We start from the raw sequence: 19,953 nt of genomic DNA, 5'->3' as shown, positions 1-19,953 counted from the left end.
AAGGTGCATTTGTTTGCTATCATACTGGGCTCTTAAAGGCAGGGGACCACTTCTGGATATACCACCCAATCCCTTGTCCAACATTTTCCCCCATATATACCCATTTCCTCTGTTACTAGGTTTGTAGCCCCTCTTTAGAGCACTGAGGGGAGAGATTGTTTTGGATTGGCAGACCTTTCTGTCGCTATTTTGTCTAGTTCTTCCACAGAGAAAAGAGAGTCAATGAAATTAAATGAGCACAAAACCTGTTCTGAGTTGGTCAGTCTTCCAGATGTAAAGACAGATGTGGCATGTGGTTGCTGAGCTGGATGTCATGGCTCTGGCTGAAAATCTCATGCATCCCTTGATCCATTTGCTGAAAAAGCTGTTGCTAGGGAAAGTTTTCATAGGAATAGATGGTTTCTTTCCTAGCAGAAAGGGGATCCAGCTAGGACACTGTGGCTTATTGAAAAGTACATAGAGGACAGAGATGTTCTTAGAGTAATCAATGAAGCCTCAAAGTTCCTTTCTTTAGGATGTTTTCCAACTTTATGTCAGTTAGATCTTTGTGAAAGGAAACCACGGTCTTCCTAAAATGGGATTACTATACATATATATTTATACCTGAGATGTCGCTGCAACACTGATAATGGGTAGATCTTAAAGCGTTTTTTCCTCTCTTGCAAGATGTAATACCTAAGTGTATGCCTGCTTACATATTTGCCCTTATTAGAAGTTTCCAGACTGACTTAGACAAATTGGAAGATTGGGCTGCAAGAAATCTGATGAGGTTCAATAAGGGCAAGTGCAGAGTCCTGCACTTGGGCCGGAAGAATCCCAAGCATTTTTACAGGCTGGGGTCCAACTGACTTGGTAGTAGTTTTGCAGAAAAGGACCTGGGAGTTGTAGTGGAGGAGAAGCTGGACATGAGTCAACAGTATGCCGTTGTAGCCAAGAAAGCTAATGGCATATTAAGTTGCATCAAGAGGAGCATTGCCAGTAGATCCAAAGAAGTGATTATTCCTCTTTATTCGGCTTTGGAGAGGCCGCACCTGGAGTACTGTGTCCAGTTCTTGGCCCCCATTTATAGGAAGGATGTGGATACACTAGAGACGGTCCAGCAGAGGGCGACCAAAATAATTAGGGGGCTGGAGCATATGACTTATGAAGAAAGGTTGAGGGAACTGGGGCTGTTTAGTCTGCAGAAGAGAAGACTGAGGAGGGCCTTAATAACAGCCTTCAACTTACTGAAGGGAGGCTGCAAAGAGACTGGAGAGAGGCTGTTCACAGTGGTCACGGATGGCAGAACACAGAACAATGGTCTCAAGTTGTGGCTGGAAAGGTCCAGGTTAAACATTAGGAAAAACTTTTTCACTAGGAGGGTGGTGAAGCATTGGAATGGTCTACCCAGGGAAGTAGCAGAGTCTCCATCCCTGGAGGTGTTTAAGTATCACCCCAACAAACCCCTGGTGGGGCTGATCTGATGGGTTTGGTCCTGCTTAGAGCAGGGGGCTGGACTCAATGGCTTTTTTAGGTGTCTTCCAGCTCTATTGTTCTATGATTCTATGATTCTGATCCCATCCTGAAAGGATGGGCACAGTGGGATCGCTGTCTCAGAAGAGGATTTAGAGGACAAGCCAAAAAGGAAACCTGTCTTCTAGCACCTGGATCTGGGTTATGGATATAACCTTTTTGTTTGTGTTTTCAAATACTTCAGAGGCTAAAAAACATTTTTACCACCTCCCCCACAATATGTTCTCCTCAGAGCCTGAATCTAAGAGTTCCCTTTCCTTAATAAAAGAGGATGTGTTTGGGTCAGAGGATAAACACATGTGACACATTTTCATTTTATATATTTTTCCTTTCCTTTTTTTTTTTTCTCTCTTTAGATTTTTACATCTTTTTGGCCAACTTTTCAATGATTGTCACCCAACTATTTGCTAGTTGCTAGGGCACAGTCTTCTGAAATTTGTTTTATACAGTGCCTTGGGCCCTTCTACCTATGTCTCTCTCACTGTGCTCCTCCTGAGACGTATACCCCTGCTGCCTGGGAAGTAAGGTTTCATCGACAAAGTTCCCCGATTCGGTTTGGGAAGAAGAGGAGCTGAGTGTGAGTACCGTTCCTCTCCAGAGCGAGCTTCAGAGCCACTTGGACTAGGGATTTTTCCTTTTGGGTCTTGTTCTGTGCCAGGCCTGTAGAAGTCCTCCTGATCGTTGGCGTCCCTGAGTCCCCACTCTGTATCTCTAAATCAGAATTTCCTGTTTTGGAGTCACAGCTTCTTGGATCTGAGCTTCCTGTGCCCTAGCAGCTCAAGGTCTGTTGGCTGAGGAGAGGCAAGACAAAATTTGCCCTCCAAAGAATCTGTAAAAGCTTTGCTGCAGATACACTGATGCCTGAATTTAGCTCAGTGCTTGTGAGACTTCTTTGGCCATGCCTGAAAAGAAGCAAAGGTAATCTCAAGGCAAGAGAGTGCAGCTACAGTGCTGGTGTGGCCTGACCATCTGACCGCTTCATACTCAGTCCAGGAGATGGAGGAGAAAACTGTTGACTGCTGCTGGAAAATATGGATACAGGAATAAGCTGGCAAAAAGAACTCATCTACCAGTTTGCTGCTATGGAGGCAGAATAGCTGGCAACAGACCAAAGAAGGAAATGTGGCTGGCTAGCATGTGCCATCCTACAACTTTGAACTGACTCCCAAAGCAGCAGAAAGAAGGAGAACACTCCATAGCTGTGTCTACACGTGCACGCTACTTCGAAGTAGCGGCACTAACTTCGAAATAGCGCCCGTCGCGGCTCCACGCATCGGGCGCTATTTCGAAGTTAACTTCGACGTTAGGCGGTGAGACGTCGAAGTCGCTAACCTTATGAGGGGATCGGAATAGCGCCCTACTTCGACGTTCAATGTCGAAGTAGGGACCGTGTAGACGATCCGCGTCCCGCAACGTCGAAATTGCCAGGTCCTCCATGGCGGCCATCAGCTGGGGGGTTGAGAGATGCTCTCTCTCCAGCCCCTGCGGGGCTCTATGGTCACCGTGGGCAGCAGCCCTTAGCCCAGGGCTTCTGGCTGCTGCTGCGGCAGCTGGGGATCCATGCTGCATGCACAGGGTCTGCAACCAGTTGTCGGCTCTGTGGATCTTGTGGTGTTTAGTGCAACTGTGTCTGGGAGGGGCCCTTTAAGGGAGCGGCTTGCTGTTGAGTCCGCCCTGTGACCCTGTCTGCAGCTGTGCCTGGCACCCTTATTTCGATGTGTGCTACTTTGGCGTGTAGACGTACCCTCGCAGCGCCTATTTCGATGTGGTGCCGTGCAACGTCGAAGTTGAACATCGACATTGCCAGCCCTGGAGGACGTGTAGACGTTATTCATCGAAATAGCCTATTTCGATGTTGCTACATTGAAATAAGCTATTTCGATGTTGGCTTCACGTGTAGACGTAGCCTATATGTCTCAGGATTGTGGGAGAGTCTGAGCTGAAGAAAAATCAATATTATGTCAAGCTTTATTCAGTGTCCTCATTAAGTGATCAAAAAGAAGGAGTAAAGATCAAGAAGGATACAAATACCAAGGTATCCAGAGAGTTCAGTAATTTGCTCAGACAAATAACCATATGATTTACCTTGAAAAATGCAAGCAAATATATTGAGGGGAGAATAATCTGAATCAGGTATTTAATGCAAGGCAGCAACTTGGTCACTTTCAGCATTATTCCCTTCCAAAATGTGATATGGATAACAAATCAGACATGAGTTTACAATTCAACATGGTTTCAGAAAAAGCTAGTTAAAATGTGAGCTGCATACAGAGTCACATCACATTATGGAGCAGAGATTATATAGATCCTTTCTACTTGTTTCTGATTCAAGTGTACATCACATTTCAGGAAGGGGAACTACACCAAAATGAGGAGGTTATTTAAACAGAAAATAAAAGGTACAGTGCCAAAAGTTAAATCCCTGCAATCTGTGTGGAAAGTTTTTAATGACACCATACTAGAGGCTCAATTTAAAAATACCATCTCCCCAAGTAAAAGACTTAAAAATAAACTGAGAAGGTGCCACTGTGGCTAAACAAAAAAGTAAAAAGAAATAGTGAGGGGCACTTTCCAAGCTCATTTATGAATATGTAGAAGAGGACAGGTCCCAGAATAGATAGTTAAGATAGATAAGTCCCAGGTAGATTGCAAAGAGCTACAAAAAAAAAACTGGGTGACTGGGCAACAAAATGGCACATGACATTCAATTTAAATTAGCAGGTATCACTCGGGAAAGAGATTGCTTAGTTATTGTGGATAGTTCACTGAAAACATCCACTCGATGTGCAGCAGCAGTCAAAAAAGCAACCAGTGTTGGGAATCATTAAGGAAGGGATGAAGAATAAGATGGAAAACATCTTATTGCCTCTATGTAAATGCATGGTATGCCCATATCTTGAATACCGTTTGAAGAAGAGTTTGCCCCATTTCAAAAAAGATATATGGGAATTGGAAAAGATTCTGAAAAGGGCAACAAAAATGGTTAGGGAACTAGAATGGCTTCTGTATGAGGAGAGATTAATAACACTGGACTTTCAGCTTGGAATAGAGACAACTCTGGGGAGATATGATTGATGACTATAAAATCATGACTGGTGTGGAGAAAGTAAATAAGGAAGTGCTATTTGCTCTTTCTCATAACACAAGAACTAGGGGTAACAAAATTAGTAGGCAACAGGTTTAAAACAAATGAAAGGAACTATTTCTTCACACACTGTGCAGGTAACCTGTGGCACCCTTTGCTAGTCAATGTTATGAAGGCTAAGATTATAACAGGGTTCACAAAAGAACTAGCTAAATTCACGGAGGATAAGTATATCAATGCCTGTTAGCCAAGATGTTTGGGGATGGTGTCCCTACTTCTGTTTGCCAGAAGCTGGAATGAACAAGGAATAAATCACTTGATGATTACCTGTTCTGTTCATCCCTTCTGGGGCACCCAGCACTAGCCCCTGCCAGAAGACAGGATACTGGGCTAGATGGACCTTTGTTCTGACCCAGTCTGGCCATTCGTATGTTGTGAATGTTGCCTTCAGTTCTGGACACCTCACTCACTACCAAATATATGGAAAAATACTCAGAAAAGAATCACAAATTATCAAGGGCCCGAGGAACTGACTTTTGAGAGAGATTGAAGGGTCTAAGTCTGTTTGTACAGTGCCGATTAGCTAAGCAACTGGTAACGGGCAGGAGAGTATATGATGAGAGGAAATAAATGTCTGAAAAGTATACATACCAAGGAAAGAGAGGATTTATTTATGGGATTGTGAGTGTAAAAACAGGAGAAAAAATGAGCCACAGTTGATCTTGCATTTGACATAATTTCATTTGTAATTGTAACATTACTTACTGTGAAGATTTTTATAAAATCATTCTGTCTGTGCATGAATAGTGTTATAGCACAATAGCTTTAATAAGCCATATTTTACAAGGTTGAAACAAAAAGGGAAAGAGGAATTTAGACTGCAAATCAGAAAAATTTCCTGACTGCACAATCTGGTAGTCTAGAATAGTATTCCAAGGGAAGACACGATTACTGTACTGTAGAGAACTAGCCTGGAGATGGAGGAGATAATTTGAAAGGTTCTTTCCAACTCTGCCTTCCACAATTCTGAAAGCTAAGAAAAATGGACATTTAAATTAGCAGAACATATTTTAAAAGCTTTATTAAAGATGTCCACATTTTGAAACTTACAATCTTAACAACTTTTGGAGCACCTGATCCAATGTCCACTGAGAACCATTGAAAGACTCATATAGACTTGTATGGTACTTAGATCATGTCTTTAATGACTAAAATAACCTACCAAGCATATATTTCTGAGGTTCAAAGGAAAAAAGTGTTTGGCGTTATGGAAAAGTCCTATGCTACATCTACATGAGAGGGTTTTTCGGGCGAAACTGGGCTTTTGTTGGAACAACTTGCGGAGCATCTACACACAAAATGTGCTTTGTCAACAGTCTGTTGACAAAACTAGGCACATCTGCCAGCAGTGTTATACCTCTCCCCATTCAGGTATAAAACCTCTCTCGACAGTGTTCTCTTGAGAAAACAGCTGTGTAGATGCTCCAGACAGAGCAGATTGCTCTTTCAGTCCTCTTTTGTGTGTAGACACAATCTTTCGAAAGAAGTTTTGCTAGGAAATCCCTTCTGACCGTTACTTCTGTCGACAGATGCTTCTCGTGTAGACATAGCCCTGAAGAATTTAGCAGAGATGAAATGAATGGAGTTCTATAGAAATGTCATGGAGATTAAAACAAGTGAATAGGATATCACATTTCTCAATGAGTTAATCTAAAAACTTATATAATTTAATAAAGAATTATGCAGCAGACAAGTTGTAATTGCCTATTAAATTTCATATGGCTTTTCCATAAGGGCTTGTTGTGATCTCAATAGGGCTATAGTTTTTTACATAAAAACAGACCTTTATTAGAGAACAAAGTTACTACTTAGAATCTAATTTGTACACTGATTCCAGGAAAAATTGTCCTCACAAATCACATAAAAACTGAGCAAATGCAGAGGATCTACATCTTTACCTAAACTGAATATAGCCTTTATAAAAAAGGGCTTTCAGCTCCACCTTTATCTTCCCAACCTACATAAAAGCTTTACCCAAAGGCACCTTAACTGCAGCATGGATTAAAAAAATGCATCAGTGCCAACAACATATGGGCAGTATAAGGCTGTCATAGCAACACTGATGGAAAAGACAAAAGCTAGTGATAATATGAGGCTATCCAGGAAAGAAAATGCCCTTACAAAGAAAATGGCCAGAAGTCTCTCATGATTTCATATATGCAGAGAAAAGAAAAACTCAAGATTTAAAAATATTAACAGAGACAGTGATCTTAAGAAGGAATTTAAAATTGTTCCAAGATCAATTTCTGTCCACACCTTCGGCTACATAGGGGATTTATACCAGATCAAAACAGTTACGTGCATACTCGTGACACAACCCATCACTGTGCACTAACTCTGCTTTTACTGGGAACTTCTGAAAAATGGATTAGGTTTGATTCTACTTGTATTAATTTGGTCTGTTCATGTGTGTTCAGTTGTTGTGCCCCACTTTTTGCATCATTCCAATGGCTTTGCAGGTTGATCATTACTGCCCTGTCTGCCTACTGCTCTGGTGTCAGGTTTCCAGGATGGCTTTTGCCCATTCAAAAGATGGCACAAAACCAGATTTTGCCCACTTCCTCTTGGATCTCAGGATATCTTTCTGGCAATGCAACAAAAACTGCAGTCCACAAGGCCCACAACATTCCAACTGCTACTGTGGGGAAATACGAGACCCCAGATCTCAATTCATCTCATGGGAAGAAGCAATAGTTCAGGAAGCTTTTGTAGCCAGCCATAGGAATAAAGAACTGTTTTGTAGACATTGCAAAATAGATGTCTAGCAAGGGGTCATGACCATGTTGTCAATCAGATAAAGAACAAGCAGCTCAAGAGGAAGTACACTGAACTGATATATGAAAAGAGAATCCAGAGGAAGACCTGTGATCTGTGCATTTTTGGTGCACTGGACAGGATTTTACACAATTACAATATGACCCATCCCAGGCACTGTTCAAAGTTTTCTGCCTGCACTGTCCCTTCATTTCCACTGAGGACAATCAGCTCAGTCCATCAGGGGCTCACCAGAAGGATGCCTCCTCAGAGATGGCATCTTTTTGGGATTCAGGACTGTGGTGGTCATTCACTCATTCCCAGAATATTATAGGTGTTCTGATGTCCCACCTCCACCAAGGTGACCTCACCCCATGGTGCATGACCTGCGATACACGGTGTGTGCAACATCATGCTGCACAGGTGACGTCATTCCTACAAGTACACTCCTTAGCCACCTGCATATCTCTGACTCATGTCTCCCTTCGCCTCCAGACAACACTCCCTGGTACTGCACATCCAGCTGCTCTCTCCTTACCCACTGCACATCTGTCATGCACCGGCCACTTCTGCCACAGGGTACTGCCCCCAAAGCAAGCTTTCAGTTCCACATGCACCCTTGTACCCATCAGCCCAGGCTCCTGCAAAGCACCACTCCCTTCTTATTTTCACTCAACAGTGTTCCTTCTCCATCCAGCTGCTTGAAATATCCCATTCTTCTAGATACTCTCTTGTGGCAGATTCAAACAATGAAAGCATTTGTTTGCAGAATTCAACAGTATATTGGGACTGTGCTTCCAGGAGGAGAAATTTGTTTAGTTCTTGTAGTTTAAGGTAGACATAACTGAGCATTGGGTAGCTGGTCAAGATACAAACAATGCTGGCTCCCTGCTGAGATACAAATGCCCTATAAAATGCATTCAAGTTGGCAATCTTGCCAGGACACTCTCTCCTTTTCCCTGCATTTACTCCATGTCTACTACAGAAGGCGCAACAGAAATTAAGACTGAGAAATTGCTTGATTTTGTTTCACACGTTATAGAGAATAGTTGCATGCCCACGCTCCCAGTATAGCTTGCAAGCCACTTCCAGTCCACATCTAGAAGTACTATCCTGGTGAATAGTTTTTCATCCTCTCTCACTGGTCCACTTTTTGCTTTTTTGAAAATGGCTATTCTCAACCTTTTCATCAAAGGGGATGTAGAAAGGATTGCTATCTAACTCACGCCCAACTACACCACTTCAGCCTTCCCTTTATATCTCCAACACCACAGGAGGGTCTGCAGTGCACAAACAAAACTCCAAAACCAAACTGGGAACATAGCTCTGAGCATCCTACCCCCCACTCGCATGAAAGCAGATACACTATCCTGACATCCACGTGGAGTAGGCACCCTCTGAGTCACACAGGAAAACCAGGCTGACGGAGGTGGCGTCTGTGCATGAGGATGCACAGGAAGAAAGAAGTGCACCTCTCCCAGGAAACCAATGCAGTGGCCAAAGACAGTGTATCAGGCCCAGGGAAAGAGTGGCTGTGAGTAACAACAGAATCATTATGGCAAAGGAACTCATAGCAAAGACAGAAAGATGAGGAGGCGCCTCATCGATATGACCTCGAGCTACAACACCTTCCTGAAGAATAATATGCTGCTGCTAGGCTATCAGGCCCTGCAATTCCATTATTTGGAACCCAGCCATGTCCTTCAGCCCCTGGACAATACTGGGACCAGCAGCAACCTCTGATCACTGCATCTCCACAGCAATGTTCCCACTCCTCTCAGATCCATTCTCTGGACACCAAGAAAACGTGCATGTGGGAGCTCTTCAACACCATTCAGAATTTTGAGCGGCAGCCATTAACCCAGAACCCATGAAGACAAGAGATCCAAAGACTGAGTGTTAGCTCACCTCTTTTTCCCAACTTGATGTATTTGACACTTTCTTAAAGTTTTGCGTACAGCTGGTAATTTTATTGATAGGTTACTGAATGTTGTTTCCAACAAAAGATACATTTCTCTTAGTTTTATTACAACTTTGTGATTGATTTGTTTATTGTTCTGTAATGAGCACTTCGCAGAATATACATCATGAGTGATCACTGCAGTTAACACACCCTTTAACAATGAAATAATCCACTGTTTCTACAAAAGCACATAGAGAACACTAACCTCACCCACACAATCCCCCAGTATCTGCATCCCAGCACAAACCCTGTGGGATAACAGAAGTCAGCCATGAGACTCAAAACACAAACAACAGACATCCCTTACAGCATTGGTTGTCTGTGTTCTGTGGGATACCTTGCTGGCTGCTTAAACCTCCATGTAAGTCTCCTCACTTCAGCCTCCTACTCACCTTTCCGGCTTTACTCTCACAACATTGTGCAAAACACAACATGCAGTTAGAATGGCTGGAAATTTTTTTTCTCTTGTCTCAAACCTATTACACAAACAGGGACATCTGCCTTTCAACAGCCAAATGCACAATTGACTACTATTCTGCAGCCAATGAGACAATAAATTAAAATGTTCTTTCTGTCCAGGCAGCTTCAGTACAACTTCATTAGCCAGAGCATCAGCGGAAAAGCCAGGTCTCCCAGAATAACCAAATCAACCTCTGCATCATCATTGTCTACAGTGATCCTGGGAGCCTCTCTCTATTTGTCTAACTAACACTGAAATGCTAGCATCGTGGACCCTCCCAGACCATCCTGTATTCTTGTCTGTAAACAGGTGACCAGTACCAAGATTACAGAGGGTACAATGGCCACATGCCCCTGCCCCGCCCTTCCCAACCCTGCTCTGCCCTTGCCTCCCCCTTTCTGCGGAAGCACCACGCTGGAATCCCTCATCCCACCCCCTGGAGTGGTACAGCCAGAGAGTAGTGCAAGCTAGGGAGCTTGTGCTGTTTTCAGGCCACATCACCCCGAGGATGGGGTGGGACTGCCCCTGCTCTCATTAGAAGCAGCATGGTGCTGACGGTGAGTGGAGGAAGGACGACACTGGGAGCTGCATATGGGCCTGCTGTGCACCCCCCCCCCGCCCCCATTCATCACCTGTGTCTTTAAATCTGCCGTGGTAATCAACCACAATCCTTAAAGCACCATGAAGAAATGTCTGTCTATAAATTCCGGCTCTGGCAGGGGATGAGAGGGCATCTTATGACTATGCTGTTTGGGGCCCCTGTGCATGAAAAGTCACAGTTGGTCTTGTCATGGTGAACTGTTTGGCTGTGGACCAATGATGTTCTAGGGTGGCCAGCTTCCCAGATGTCAATGGCAACCCGTTTCTCCAGGCGTATGGAGCACTGCATGTTAGTATATTGCCACTGAAGCTCCAAGAGCAGTTTTACACAGATCTCAAAAGCAGTCCTCCCTATCCTGAAATTCTACTTCTACGATCGATCAACAGAGCTCTGCAAAGGGAGCCTCTCCCACCAATCCAACCTAATCTCCTAGGCCCAGTAACAGCACTGTATACCATGTGGCTGATCTGAGAACTGGTCCTCTTGCTTCAACAGGTCAGCATTGTTCTGGTCTTCCGCTCGGGTTGCCAACTCAGACTGAAGCTGTTCTGGGGGATTCCGCCCCCCCTCACCAACGTGACAAAATGTCGTTTTCTTTAAACAGCTTGTTCGGGTCTCCAGGATTGCCTTCAGCAGTCATTGCTGTCAATTCCAGGAGACTCCAAGACAATCCCGGAGGGTTGGTTGGCAAACTTACCGTCAGCGTCAGCCCACTACCACTATTGTAGAGTATCCTCCTACTGCTCGGGGAGCTGCTGCTGCTGTCACGGAATATTCTCTTGCTTCAACGTTCTCTGTTCAGTGGTGCGATAAGCAAAACCCAGTGCTGAATCTGTGCCACCCCAAGTGCTGTAATACAGCCCACGCAGCCTGTGCATAATCACAGTTGTCACCACCATGGAGCAGAGCATTGCTGGGATCAGGCTGGCTCACAGCAACTGGAAAATGACATGAGGCGCATCAAATGGGAAGCATGGGGCTGAGACAGTCCACTTATGGGATTTTTTTAAAATATATACCTACATAGCTTTCCACAATTCACAGCAAAACCAATACCTTGTTGCATGCAGCTCAGATGTAAAGCAAAGGATACTAGGATATCCCCAGAAAACGCTAGCCTCTCAGGTGATGTCTAGACTCCAGGCTTCTGTCCACAAAATTTCTGCTGCCAGAAGTTTTGTCAATAGAGAGTGCATCCAGACCGTAGATCTCTCAGAAGAGATCTGCTGCATTGGTAGCATTCTGTCGACAGCCCTGTATGCCTCGTTCCATGAGAAAGAAGGGAGGTCTCAACAAAGGGAGGTTTTCTGACATTTGGCCCCATGTGGATGGGGCAAATGTCGGCAAAGCCTCTCCTGACAGTTCTCCGCAATCTAAACGTAGCCTCAGTTTATGAGCATAAGAATGGTCACACTGGATCAGATCAATGGTCCATCTAGCCCAGTAGCCTGTCTTTTGACAATGGCCAGTGTCAGGTGCCCCAGAGGGAATAAGCAGAATGAGTAATTATCAAGTGATCCATCCCTAGTCACCCAGTCCCAGCTTATGGCAAACAAAGGTTAGGAAGACTTCAGGGCATGGTTTTGCATCTCTATCCATCCTGGCCAATAGCCATTGATTGGCCTATCCTCCGTGAATTTACCTAACATTTTTTGGCCTTCCCAACATCCTCTGGTAAAGAGTTCTGCAGGGTGTTCATTGTGTAAAGAAAAACTTCCTTGTGTTTGCTTTAAATCTGCTGCCTGTTAATTTTATTTAATAACCCTTAGTTATTGTATTATGAAGAGCAGACGACACTTCCTTGTTTACTTTCTCTACACCAGTGATGACAGACTTCTATCATATGCTCCCTGAGTTTTCTGATTTCCAAGATACAAAATCCCAGTTTTATTAATCTCTTCTCATACAGAAGCTGTTCCATGCCCCTAATCAATGTTGGTGCCCTTTTCTGTACCTTTTCCAATTTCAAAGCATCTTTTTTAAGATGGGCTGGACAGACCTGCATGCAGTATTCGAGATGTGGGTGTACCATGGATTTATTTAAAGGCAATAGCATATTTTCTCTCTTCTTATCTGTCCCTTTCCTAATGATTTCCGACATTGTTAGCTTCTTTGACTGCTGTTACAGACGGTCTGGAAGTTTTCAGATAACTATCCACAATGGCTATGTCTAGATTACAGGGATTTATCAGCAGAAGTCTGTACTGGAAGATGTTTTGTGACAACAGATCACCTCCAGACCGCCAAACAGATCGAAACAGCGATCTGCTCAATCAACAGAGAACAGCCATATTGCCTGGCTGCTCTATCAGCAAAACAGACACCTGGAAGCACAGCAGAGAGGGCTGCCCTGCATCCCGGAGGCCTTTTCTGTTGGCAGAAGGGCCTCCCAGAATGTCCAGACTGGTGACAGCAGTATTCGTCCTCATGGCAAGTGGGGCACAGCTGTTGACAAGAACGTTGTGTTCTGTTGACTTACTGTTGACAGAACACACTTGACAATCTGGACGCTCTGCAGCTCTTGGCGACAAAATGTCCATTTTGTTAACAAAACATTAAAAGCTAGACATAGCCAATGACTCCAAGATCTCTTTTTTTAGTGGCATCAGCTCATTTAGACTCCCATCATTATGTGTGCGTGTAAATGTGATAACATTTCCCAATGTGCATTACTTTGCATTTATCAACACTGCCAGCTTGTTAAGTCATCTGCCACCTTATTGTCCAGTCACACAGTTTTGTGAGATCCCTAAGTAACTCTTCACAGTCTGCTTGAGCAGTTTTGTATCATCCGCAAATTTTACCATCTCACTGTTTACCCCTTTTTTCCAGAACGCTTATGAATATGTTGAACAATTCTGGTTCCAGCTGTGTTTGCAACAAACTGCTGCCTTGTGTTTATGTCACGTGAAGTGAGATGGAATAGGCTATGAGCATACTACGGGTGCATCACATGCAAATACAGGTTACCAGACACACACCAAAAAGCTGTGAATTAAACCGTCCATATAGATACACTGTTAGCCCCCAAACTGACACCAGCTGCAGATTTATTTAACTACTTACATAGACCTGCCACTAGAGGAGGACAAAGACATAGAGTCTTTTAATATGGCTCATCACACTCTCCTAGTGGTGGACATGCCATGTGCTCTGGAAGCATCTTTTAAAATGCAGTTCATGGAAAGTTTAAGAGTTCATAATTTGGCCTGTGTGATCGAAAAGAGCAGTTCTCCAGCTGGTATGTGGATCACAGATGAGCTGCTGAGCATCTGAAACAGATTGTCGTTTCCTTCCCTTCCCCCACCCACCCACCCACGCCATTTTAAGAGCTGCAGAGGAGCAAACCAAGCAAGTATCCACCAGGTGTTATTGCAACTTTAAGAGGAGAATAGTAAAGCCCACACCAACCAGCCCTTAAGAAGCCAGATATTGTCAGAAGGACCAGAGATAGAATTTATTATTTTGGATGAAAGATGTATAATCAAAAGGTGACTTGATTATAGTCCTTATCTACATGGGAAACAAATATTAGATTGTGAGCTCTTCAGTATTGCATAGAAAGAAACAAGATCCAAAAGCTAGAAGCTGAAGGGAGACAAATTCAGATGCGAAATAAGGTAATTTTTTTTTTTAACACCAATTAACTATCACTGGAAAAACTCAGACAGGGTAACAACAGAGTCTCCAGACGGTGACCATCTATCCCATTTTTCCTGGGACAGTCCCTTATTTAAGCTGTCTCACAGGTGTCCCAACTTTTTTAAGAAAGTGGGCAAATTGTCCCATATTTTGTGGGGCTTCTGCTCACTGGCGCCCTGTGTCTTGTGATGGCAGCCTCTCATGCCAGAGACCTCCTCCTCCGGGTGGCTGCCCTGTTCCCTGGAGCTCTGCACTTTGTGGCAGCAGCTCCTGCTTCAGGGGAGCTCCTATGTGGGGCAGTTGCCCCATTCCCTGGCACCGCATGGTAGCCACCCCCACTGCCGGTAAACTCCACAACGGGGTGGCTGCCTCGTTCCCTAGTTCCCTACATGTAGGGGAGGCAGCTCCCATTGCCAGGGAGCCCCTCCACAGCAACTCCCTCATTCCCTAGCCTCCCACACCTCAGGGAGCAGTTCCTGCTTCATTTCCTACTGCCAGGAGGCTTTGGAACACCACTCCCCTTCATCCCTGGTGCCCCCCCATTGAAGGCTGCAGAATCCCTTCCCAGATGCCCCACCTAAGAGCAGCAACCCCCGTTGCCAAGGAGCCCTGACATGGGACAGCAGTCCCACCCCCATACCTGGAGGCTGGTGTGCTGTATTTGCCATGGGGCAATCTGATCACCTTAATTCTCCATCACTCAAAACTTTTAATCAAGATTGGCTGATTATTGAAAAAAAGGAAGCTCTAGGAATTGGTGCAGGGGAGGTAGACATTCTATGGCCAGTGTTATACCGGCAGTCACATACCTCTGGCCTTGGAATCTATGATTCTGTGAATCTGTGACTGCCCGTCCATCCTTAAACTGTGAGAGTCTCAACATATGGACTGCTCTGCCTAGCCCTCACACACATAGGGTGCTCCCATAAACAAATTGTAAATAATTGAAAGACATAGCAGTGAAGTCACTTAAGGCTGAAATTCACCCTTCAGAGGTCACGTCCGAAGAGTGCCTAAGCAGTTAATGGATTCAAATTTTACGAACTGAATTTGGCCTCTTTTTATTAATGGCTTTAAAAAGAGCAATTTGTAACATGAATGCTTTCTAGTTCTGCAGTACTACACACTGATGCTTTTATGCTGATGCTACATATCTTTGGAAATTACTATTTCTAAGTGATTCTTATGCACTTCACTGGCACGTATTTCACTGTGTTAATCCATTATATTGCATTTTACCTGCCAGGTCTAGCAATAAAAAGAACCAAAAAAGTTCCATGACTGAACACAGAGGGTTCTGTGCAGCTGGAGTGAGTAGGGTGCAAAAGATGTTTACACCACTTTTTTCATCCCATCAGTCAGTCCTTGGAGCAGTCAGGGGCTGGTTCAGTCTTCATGTGGATTAGAGCAGCACAGAGCTGCTTCTACTTTACCATGGCAGAAACTGTTGCTCCTGGGAAAAGCTTTTTGCCCCAGAATAGCTGCAGCAACACAAAGAACACTTGGGTTGGCCCAAAGATCTAGCCCAACTTATTTCTGAATCTTGTCACTGTTATCAGTACCCTTAATTGAGGCTCCATGAACTAGGTATCATAGCGGACTGAAGTTGTGCAGTCAGGCCACGTGATATATACAGCAAAGTTGCACTGAATTTAGCACCTTAATGAATAACAAATGTATTAGGCTATGAGCTTTAGTGGGTAAGACCCATTTTCCCAGATGACTGGATCATCTGGCAGGTATAGGGAGATTTCAACTAATTACTAAGTCTTTGGGTAATGCATATTATTGCCTATCCTTGCAGAAGAGGTGTGCCATGCCTGCAGGGGTTAGGAGATCCCCAAGACCAGGGAGCATGAAGCTCCGAAGCACTGTCTTGAGGGGCCAGAGGAGGTTTGCAAGACAAAGAAGGGTTGCCATTTTAATTATCCTCTGTTCCACTTCTGTGGGATTTATATAGCTGGCTGATAGACGCCTTCCTCTGCTGCACTGGTTGGTCACACTCAATCCATTTTCCTCACTGCATGCGTGAAAAGGTAACTGTGACGGACGGCCTTTTTGAGTTTTGTTGCTGCCCCCTCTATCAGATTCAGGAAAGCCTAGGACAAAGTAACATAGAACTAGGGAAATTAATGACAATGGTGTGGGGCAAGATGAGAAGCTGGTAGTGGCAGGATAATAATTTTTGTGTGGACTTTTATTGTGCAGAGATTTGTGTCCTGTTGTCAAACAAGTAAATGTCTGACTACTGTGTACAGATGGGCTCAAACCCAACCTTACATCTGCAAATCCACCTACTTGCTGCTTTGGTCCATTTCTATAATGGAATATGGTCTAGAAACTAAAGAACCAGTCAGCGACTTTGAGACAATGAGACAAAATATAAACTTCGCTACCTTGTAAGCAGGGGCTCCAGCCCCCCCAGAAGGGGCAGGCTGAGGGCAGTGAGCCCTTAAGTCCCATCCCACCCCAGGAGAGTGGCAGAGAGGCACAATGCCACTCCAGCCTCTGTAAACTCTTCCATGAGATCCCAGCTGCCCTTGAAGGGCTGGCAAGGGGATATATCCCCTTTGGACCCCCACTGTCATGTATGTGTGTGTGTGTGGCTGGGTTGGGGCTCACCCCTTCCCTCTGGGATGTGGGTGCGCATGTGTGATTTAAAAACATCCCTATTTAGTACCTGATGGGCATGGTGCCAGGGTGGCACACAGGAACAAGCACACATGACCTTAGAATTGGTGCACAAGACAAAACTCACTCCACTCATAGATGAAAAATCTTAGCAGGAACAATGCCTCACACCCCACCCCCTGCTTCCTGACACCATTCACACACCTGCTCCCACTACCCTGAACCCCTCGCACTCCACCCAACACAAATTTCTTCTAGGCACTGTTTTATCACAGTGCCCCCACCCCCAGCCCACAAGGTGGGGATAGGTTGTAATAGTGCACTGCCTGGAAGATTTTTTTATTACCTTCACCCCTGGTTATGAATAAATACAAAGGATGGGAAGGAGGATCCAACCCTAGTGTTTCTCTAAGGATCTGAGAGTATAAACATCGTCTCTATGACATTCACTGGAGATACTCAAGTTTGAGAGATTCTGCTACTCTCAGAAATATTAAAAGGTAAGCAGGAGCTAAGATTACTTACCAATTGGAAGAGAAGGGTAGTACAGCAGACAGGTAGCTATAAAATGGCTGGTTGCTTAGGGCAAGGATGTGTTGTTTGCAGCAAAGGTGTTTTAGGAAAAATTCCTTAGCCCAGGGATTCCCAAACAAACTGCATGTGACTCTTCAATGAGTCATGTGTGGCTCCCGCCACTGCCGCCCTCCATCCTCTGGTGCCCAGTCCCTGTCCTGCCATACTGAAGTGGAACTCCATTTAATTGCTTTAACAAGAGGGATCCAGCCATTAAACCAGTTAAGCCGGCACTTTGAAGTTTGACATGTCAAAGTGCCAATGCTACTTTGAAGTCCCTTTACTCCCCAAAATTTCGCTTCGAAGTAGCGCAGGCACTTTGAAGTACCCGCGGCTGAGCCATGGCTACGCGCAAGCAGGCACTTTGCAGTTTGACACTTCGAAGTTTCCACGAGGGAGATTTAGCCTAACGAAGTGCTGCATATGCACCGCAGCACTTCATTAGTAATCTCCCAACACCCTAATTACCATGCCCCCTTCAAAGTTGGGGGCTCGTCTAGACACAGCCTCACCCTTCTAAACACAGCCAAGATTTTTCTTTGCCTATTGATGCTTAAATTTTCCTTTTCAAAATCAATTTTAATCATTTAAGATTAGTTTTGGTTAAATTTCACAAGTAAGAAAAGAAAAGAAAATAATCAATATTTGGTATAGTTCCCAGAAGAATGGCACACTTCATTTCTGCTGTTTAACTACTTGGAAAAGTAAGGCAACTTAAAGTTCTGGAATGAAGTTCCTATCAATAACAAATTTAATAAAGATAAACTAGTACAAAATCTGTATGTGCTTCTAGCGAAAAGGGTAGGAACAGTTTATTGATAAAATGAAGTAATGCAAAGTACATAAATTGCTTTCTGCTTTTGGCACTGACATTATAAATCTTTTTCATAAGCAATTTAGGTGTGATTAACATTTAAGCACAAAGGTTATTTAAAATTTAAGCAACAAGGTTGTTTCCATAAGGGCTATATCAAGTTTATAGAGTTATCCTTACCAGTTCTTTTGATGGAGGTCATCCTTATAGAACAGAAGATGCTGGAGAACTTCATCTAGTCGAGAAGAGTTGTTGTGTACACAAACCCAGGCAACAAGACTATGCCAAAGAAAGCGCTGAATCTTATTTTCTTTTTGTTCGAGCTTTAATTGAACTGATGAATCAGAGTCCAAAAAGAACTAAGAAAAAAAATAAAGTGAAATCCAACAGGTAAAATCTCTTGAATAGAAAGCTACTCTTTCTTTTTTTCTACACATATTTTAGTTAGAATTTTTTTCCTGTACAATATTTGTTCAGCATTCTATTGTCATAGAAAATGCAATGCCACAAATGCCTCTCTCACCTGTGACCAAAAAATCTCAACATCCAGCCAACAGAAGTTGTACTACTGTTGTTTCTCCAGTAGGTCCATATATTGTGAAGAGCTCACCACCCAAAGTTGTTTCCTTGGCAATACTTAAAACTAGTGGCCCAGTCTGTGCTGTTACTGTTAAGTTTGTGCTTGAGCTATCACTACCAGTACAAGTCAGTTTTATTAAGACTTAACTTCAGACAGAAATTAGCTTTATCAAAAAAAAAAGAAAAAACAGAAAGAAAGGTCAGCCTTCTGAGACTATAACAAAAAGTAGAACTGCTGAAGTCTATGAAGTCAAATAATATTCATTGATAATGTAAATGAGTGCACTTTGGGTATCCTGGTAGAAAGCATTTAAGCAGCCAAAGTCCTGCCTCTGTAATCTGATTTGTGTAGTCAGAGCCCCATGTTCATGCAGAACCCCACTAATTCCAATAGGAGTCCATGGTAAATGTCTATTTCCAACACACTTACCAGATTGCAAAATCAGGACTGACCTTATTTTGTTTATATGTTGGAGTGCTGTATAAAATGTCAGCATTGCCTAAGACTGACTTGAAGCAACAAACCTGTATCAGGATCTTCCACTGTGGAGTCCTCCTGACTTTATGGGACTCCACATGAGTATTGGAGTTTTGATGTAGGACAGGGGTCAGCAACCTTTCCAAGGGGGGAGTACTGAATTTTGACCTTTTGACCTCTACGTACAAGCCGAATGCTGGTGATACTTTTTAAAGTCGCTAATAGTCCTACTTACAACAGCTTCATTAGTAAATAAATAAAGATGCAGAGCTTTACCGTTTAGGTGGTGGTTGATAGCATTAGCTGGTCTTATGTTAATGCACAGGTGGCATGGCTTTGAGCAAGCTCCATGAGGGAGGAGGGGCAGGGCTGAACTCCCATCTCACATGCCAATCAATGGAAATCAGATTGCAAGCCACTCTTGGCACCCAGGCCAGGGGTTGCTGACCCCAATGATGGATTTATAATAATTCAGTAATTAAACTGGATCAAATCAACATGATGAATGCCTGCAAAAGATGCATGACTAATCCTAGCCTTCTAAGCTCCTTAAAAGCTGTTAGAGTGGAAGTGAGACAAAAATCTATCATTGAGAAATTACTAAATTGATACATAATATTTTGACTAGCTGCTCCATGGGCTAAGTGACATACGTTATAGGGTAACAGGATGCCATAATGGATTAGAATGAGTATAATCTCGGACAGTGGATAGCACCAGATGCCTCAGAGGAAAATGTGAGCAGATGTGGAGTAGTCTGTCCTTCATGCTATATCCCACACTTTTCTCTAATAGCTAGGA

At 43.8% G+C, this 19,953-nt stretch overlaps 1 protein-coding gene across 1 annotated transcript in view; it reads right to left on the bottom strand.

Moving 5' to 3' along the window:
• TMEM232 (transmembrane protein 232) overlaps positions 1 to 19,953 on the bottom strand; it is a 130,712-nt gene that overhangs the window by 69,296 nt on the left and 41,463 nt on the right. The window contains exon 7 of the mRNA XM_074994181.1: positions 18,276 to 18,454. Coding sequence (XP_074850282.1) covers positions 18,276 to 18,454 — 179 coding nt within the window. The remainder of the gene's footprint in view (positions 1 to 18,275; positions 18,455 to 19,953) is intronic.

Source organism: Carettochelys insculpta, chromosome 5 (assembly GCF_033958435.1).
Source record: "Carettochelys insculpta isolate YL-2023 chromosome 5, ASM3395843v1, whole genome shotgun sequence".
NCBI lineage: Eukaryota > Metazoa > Chordata > Testudines > Carettochelyidae > Carettochelys > Carettochelys insculpta.
Note: the sequence above shows the minus strand (reverse complement) of the source record. Positions and strands in the feature narration are given on the sequence as shown.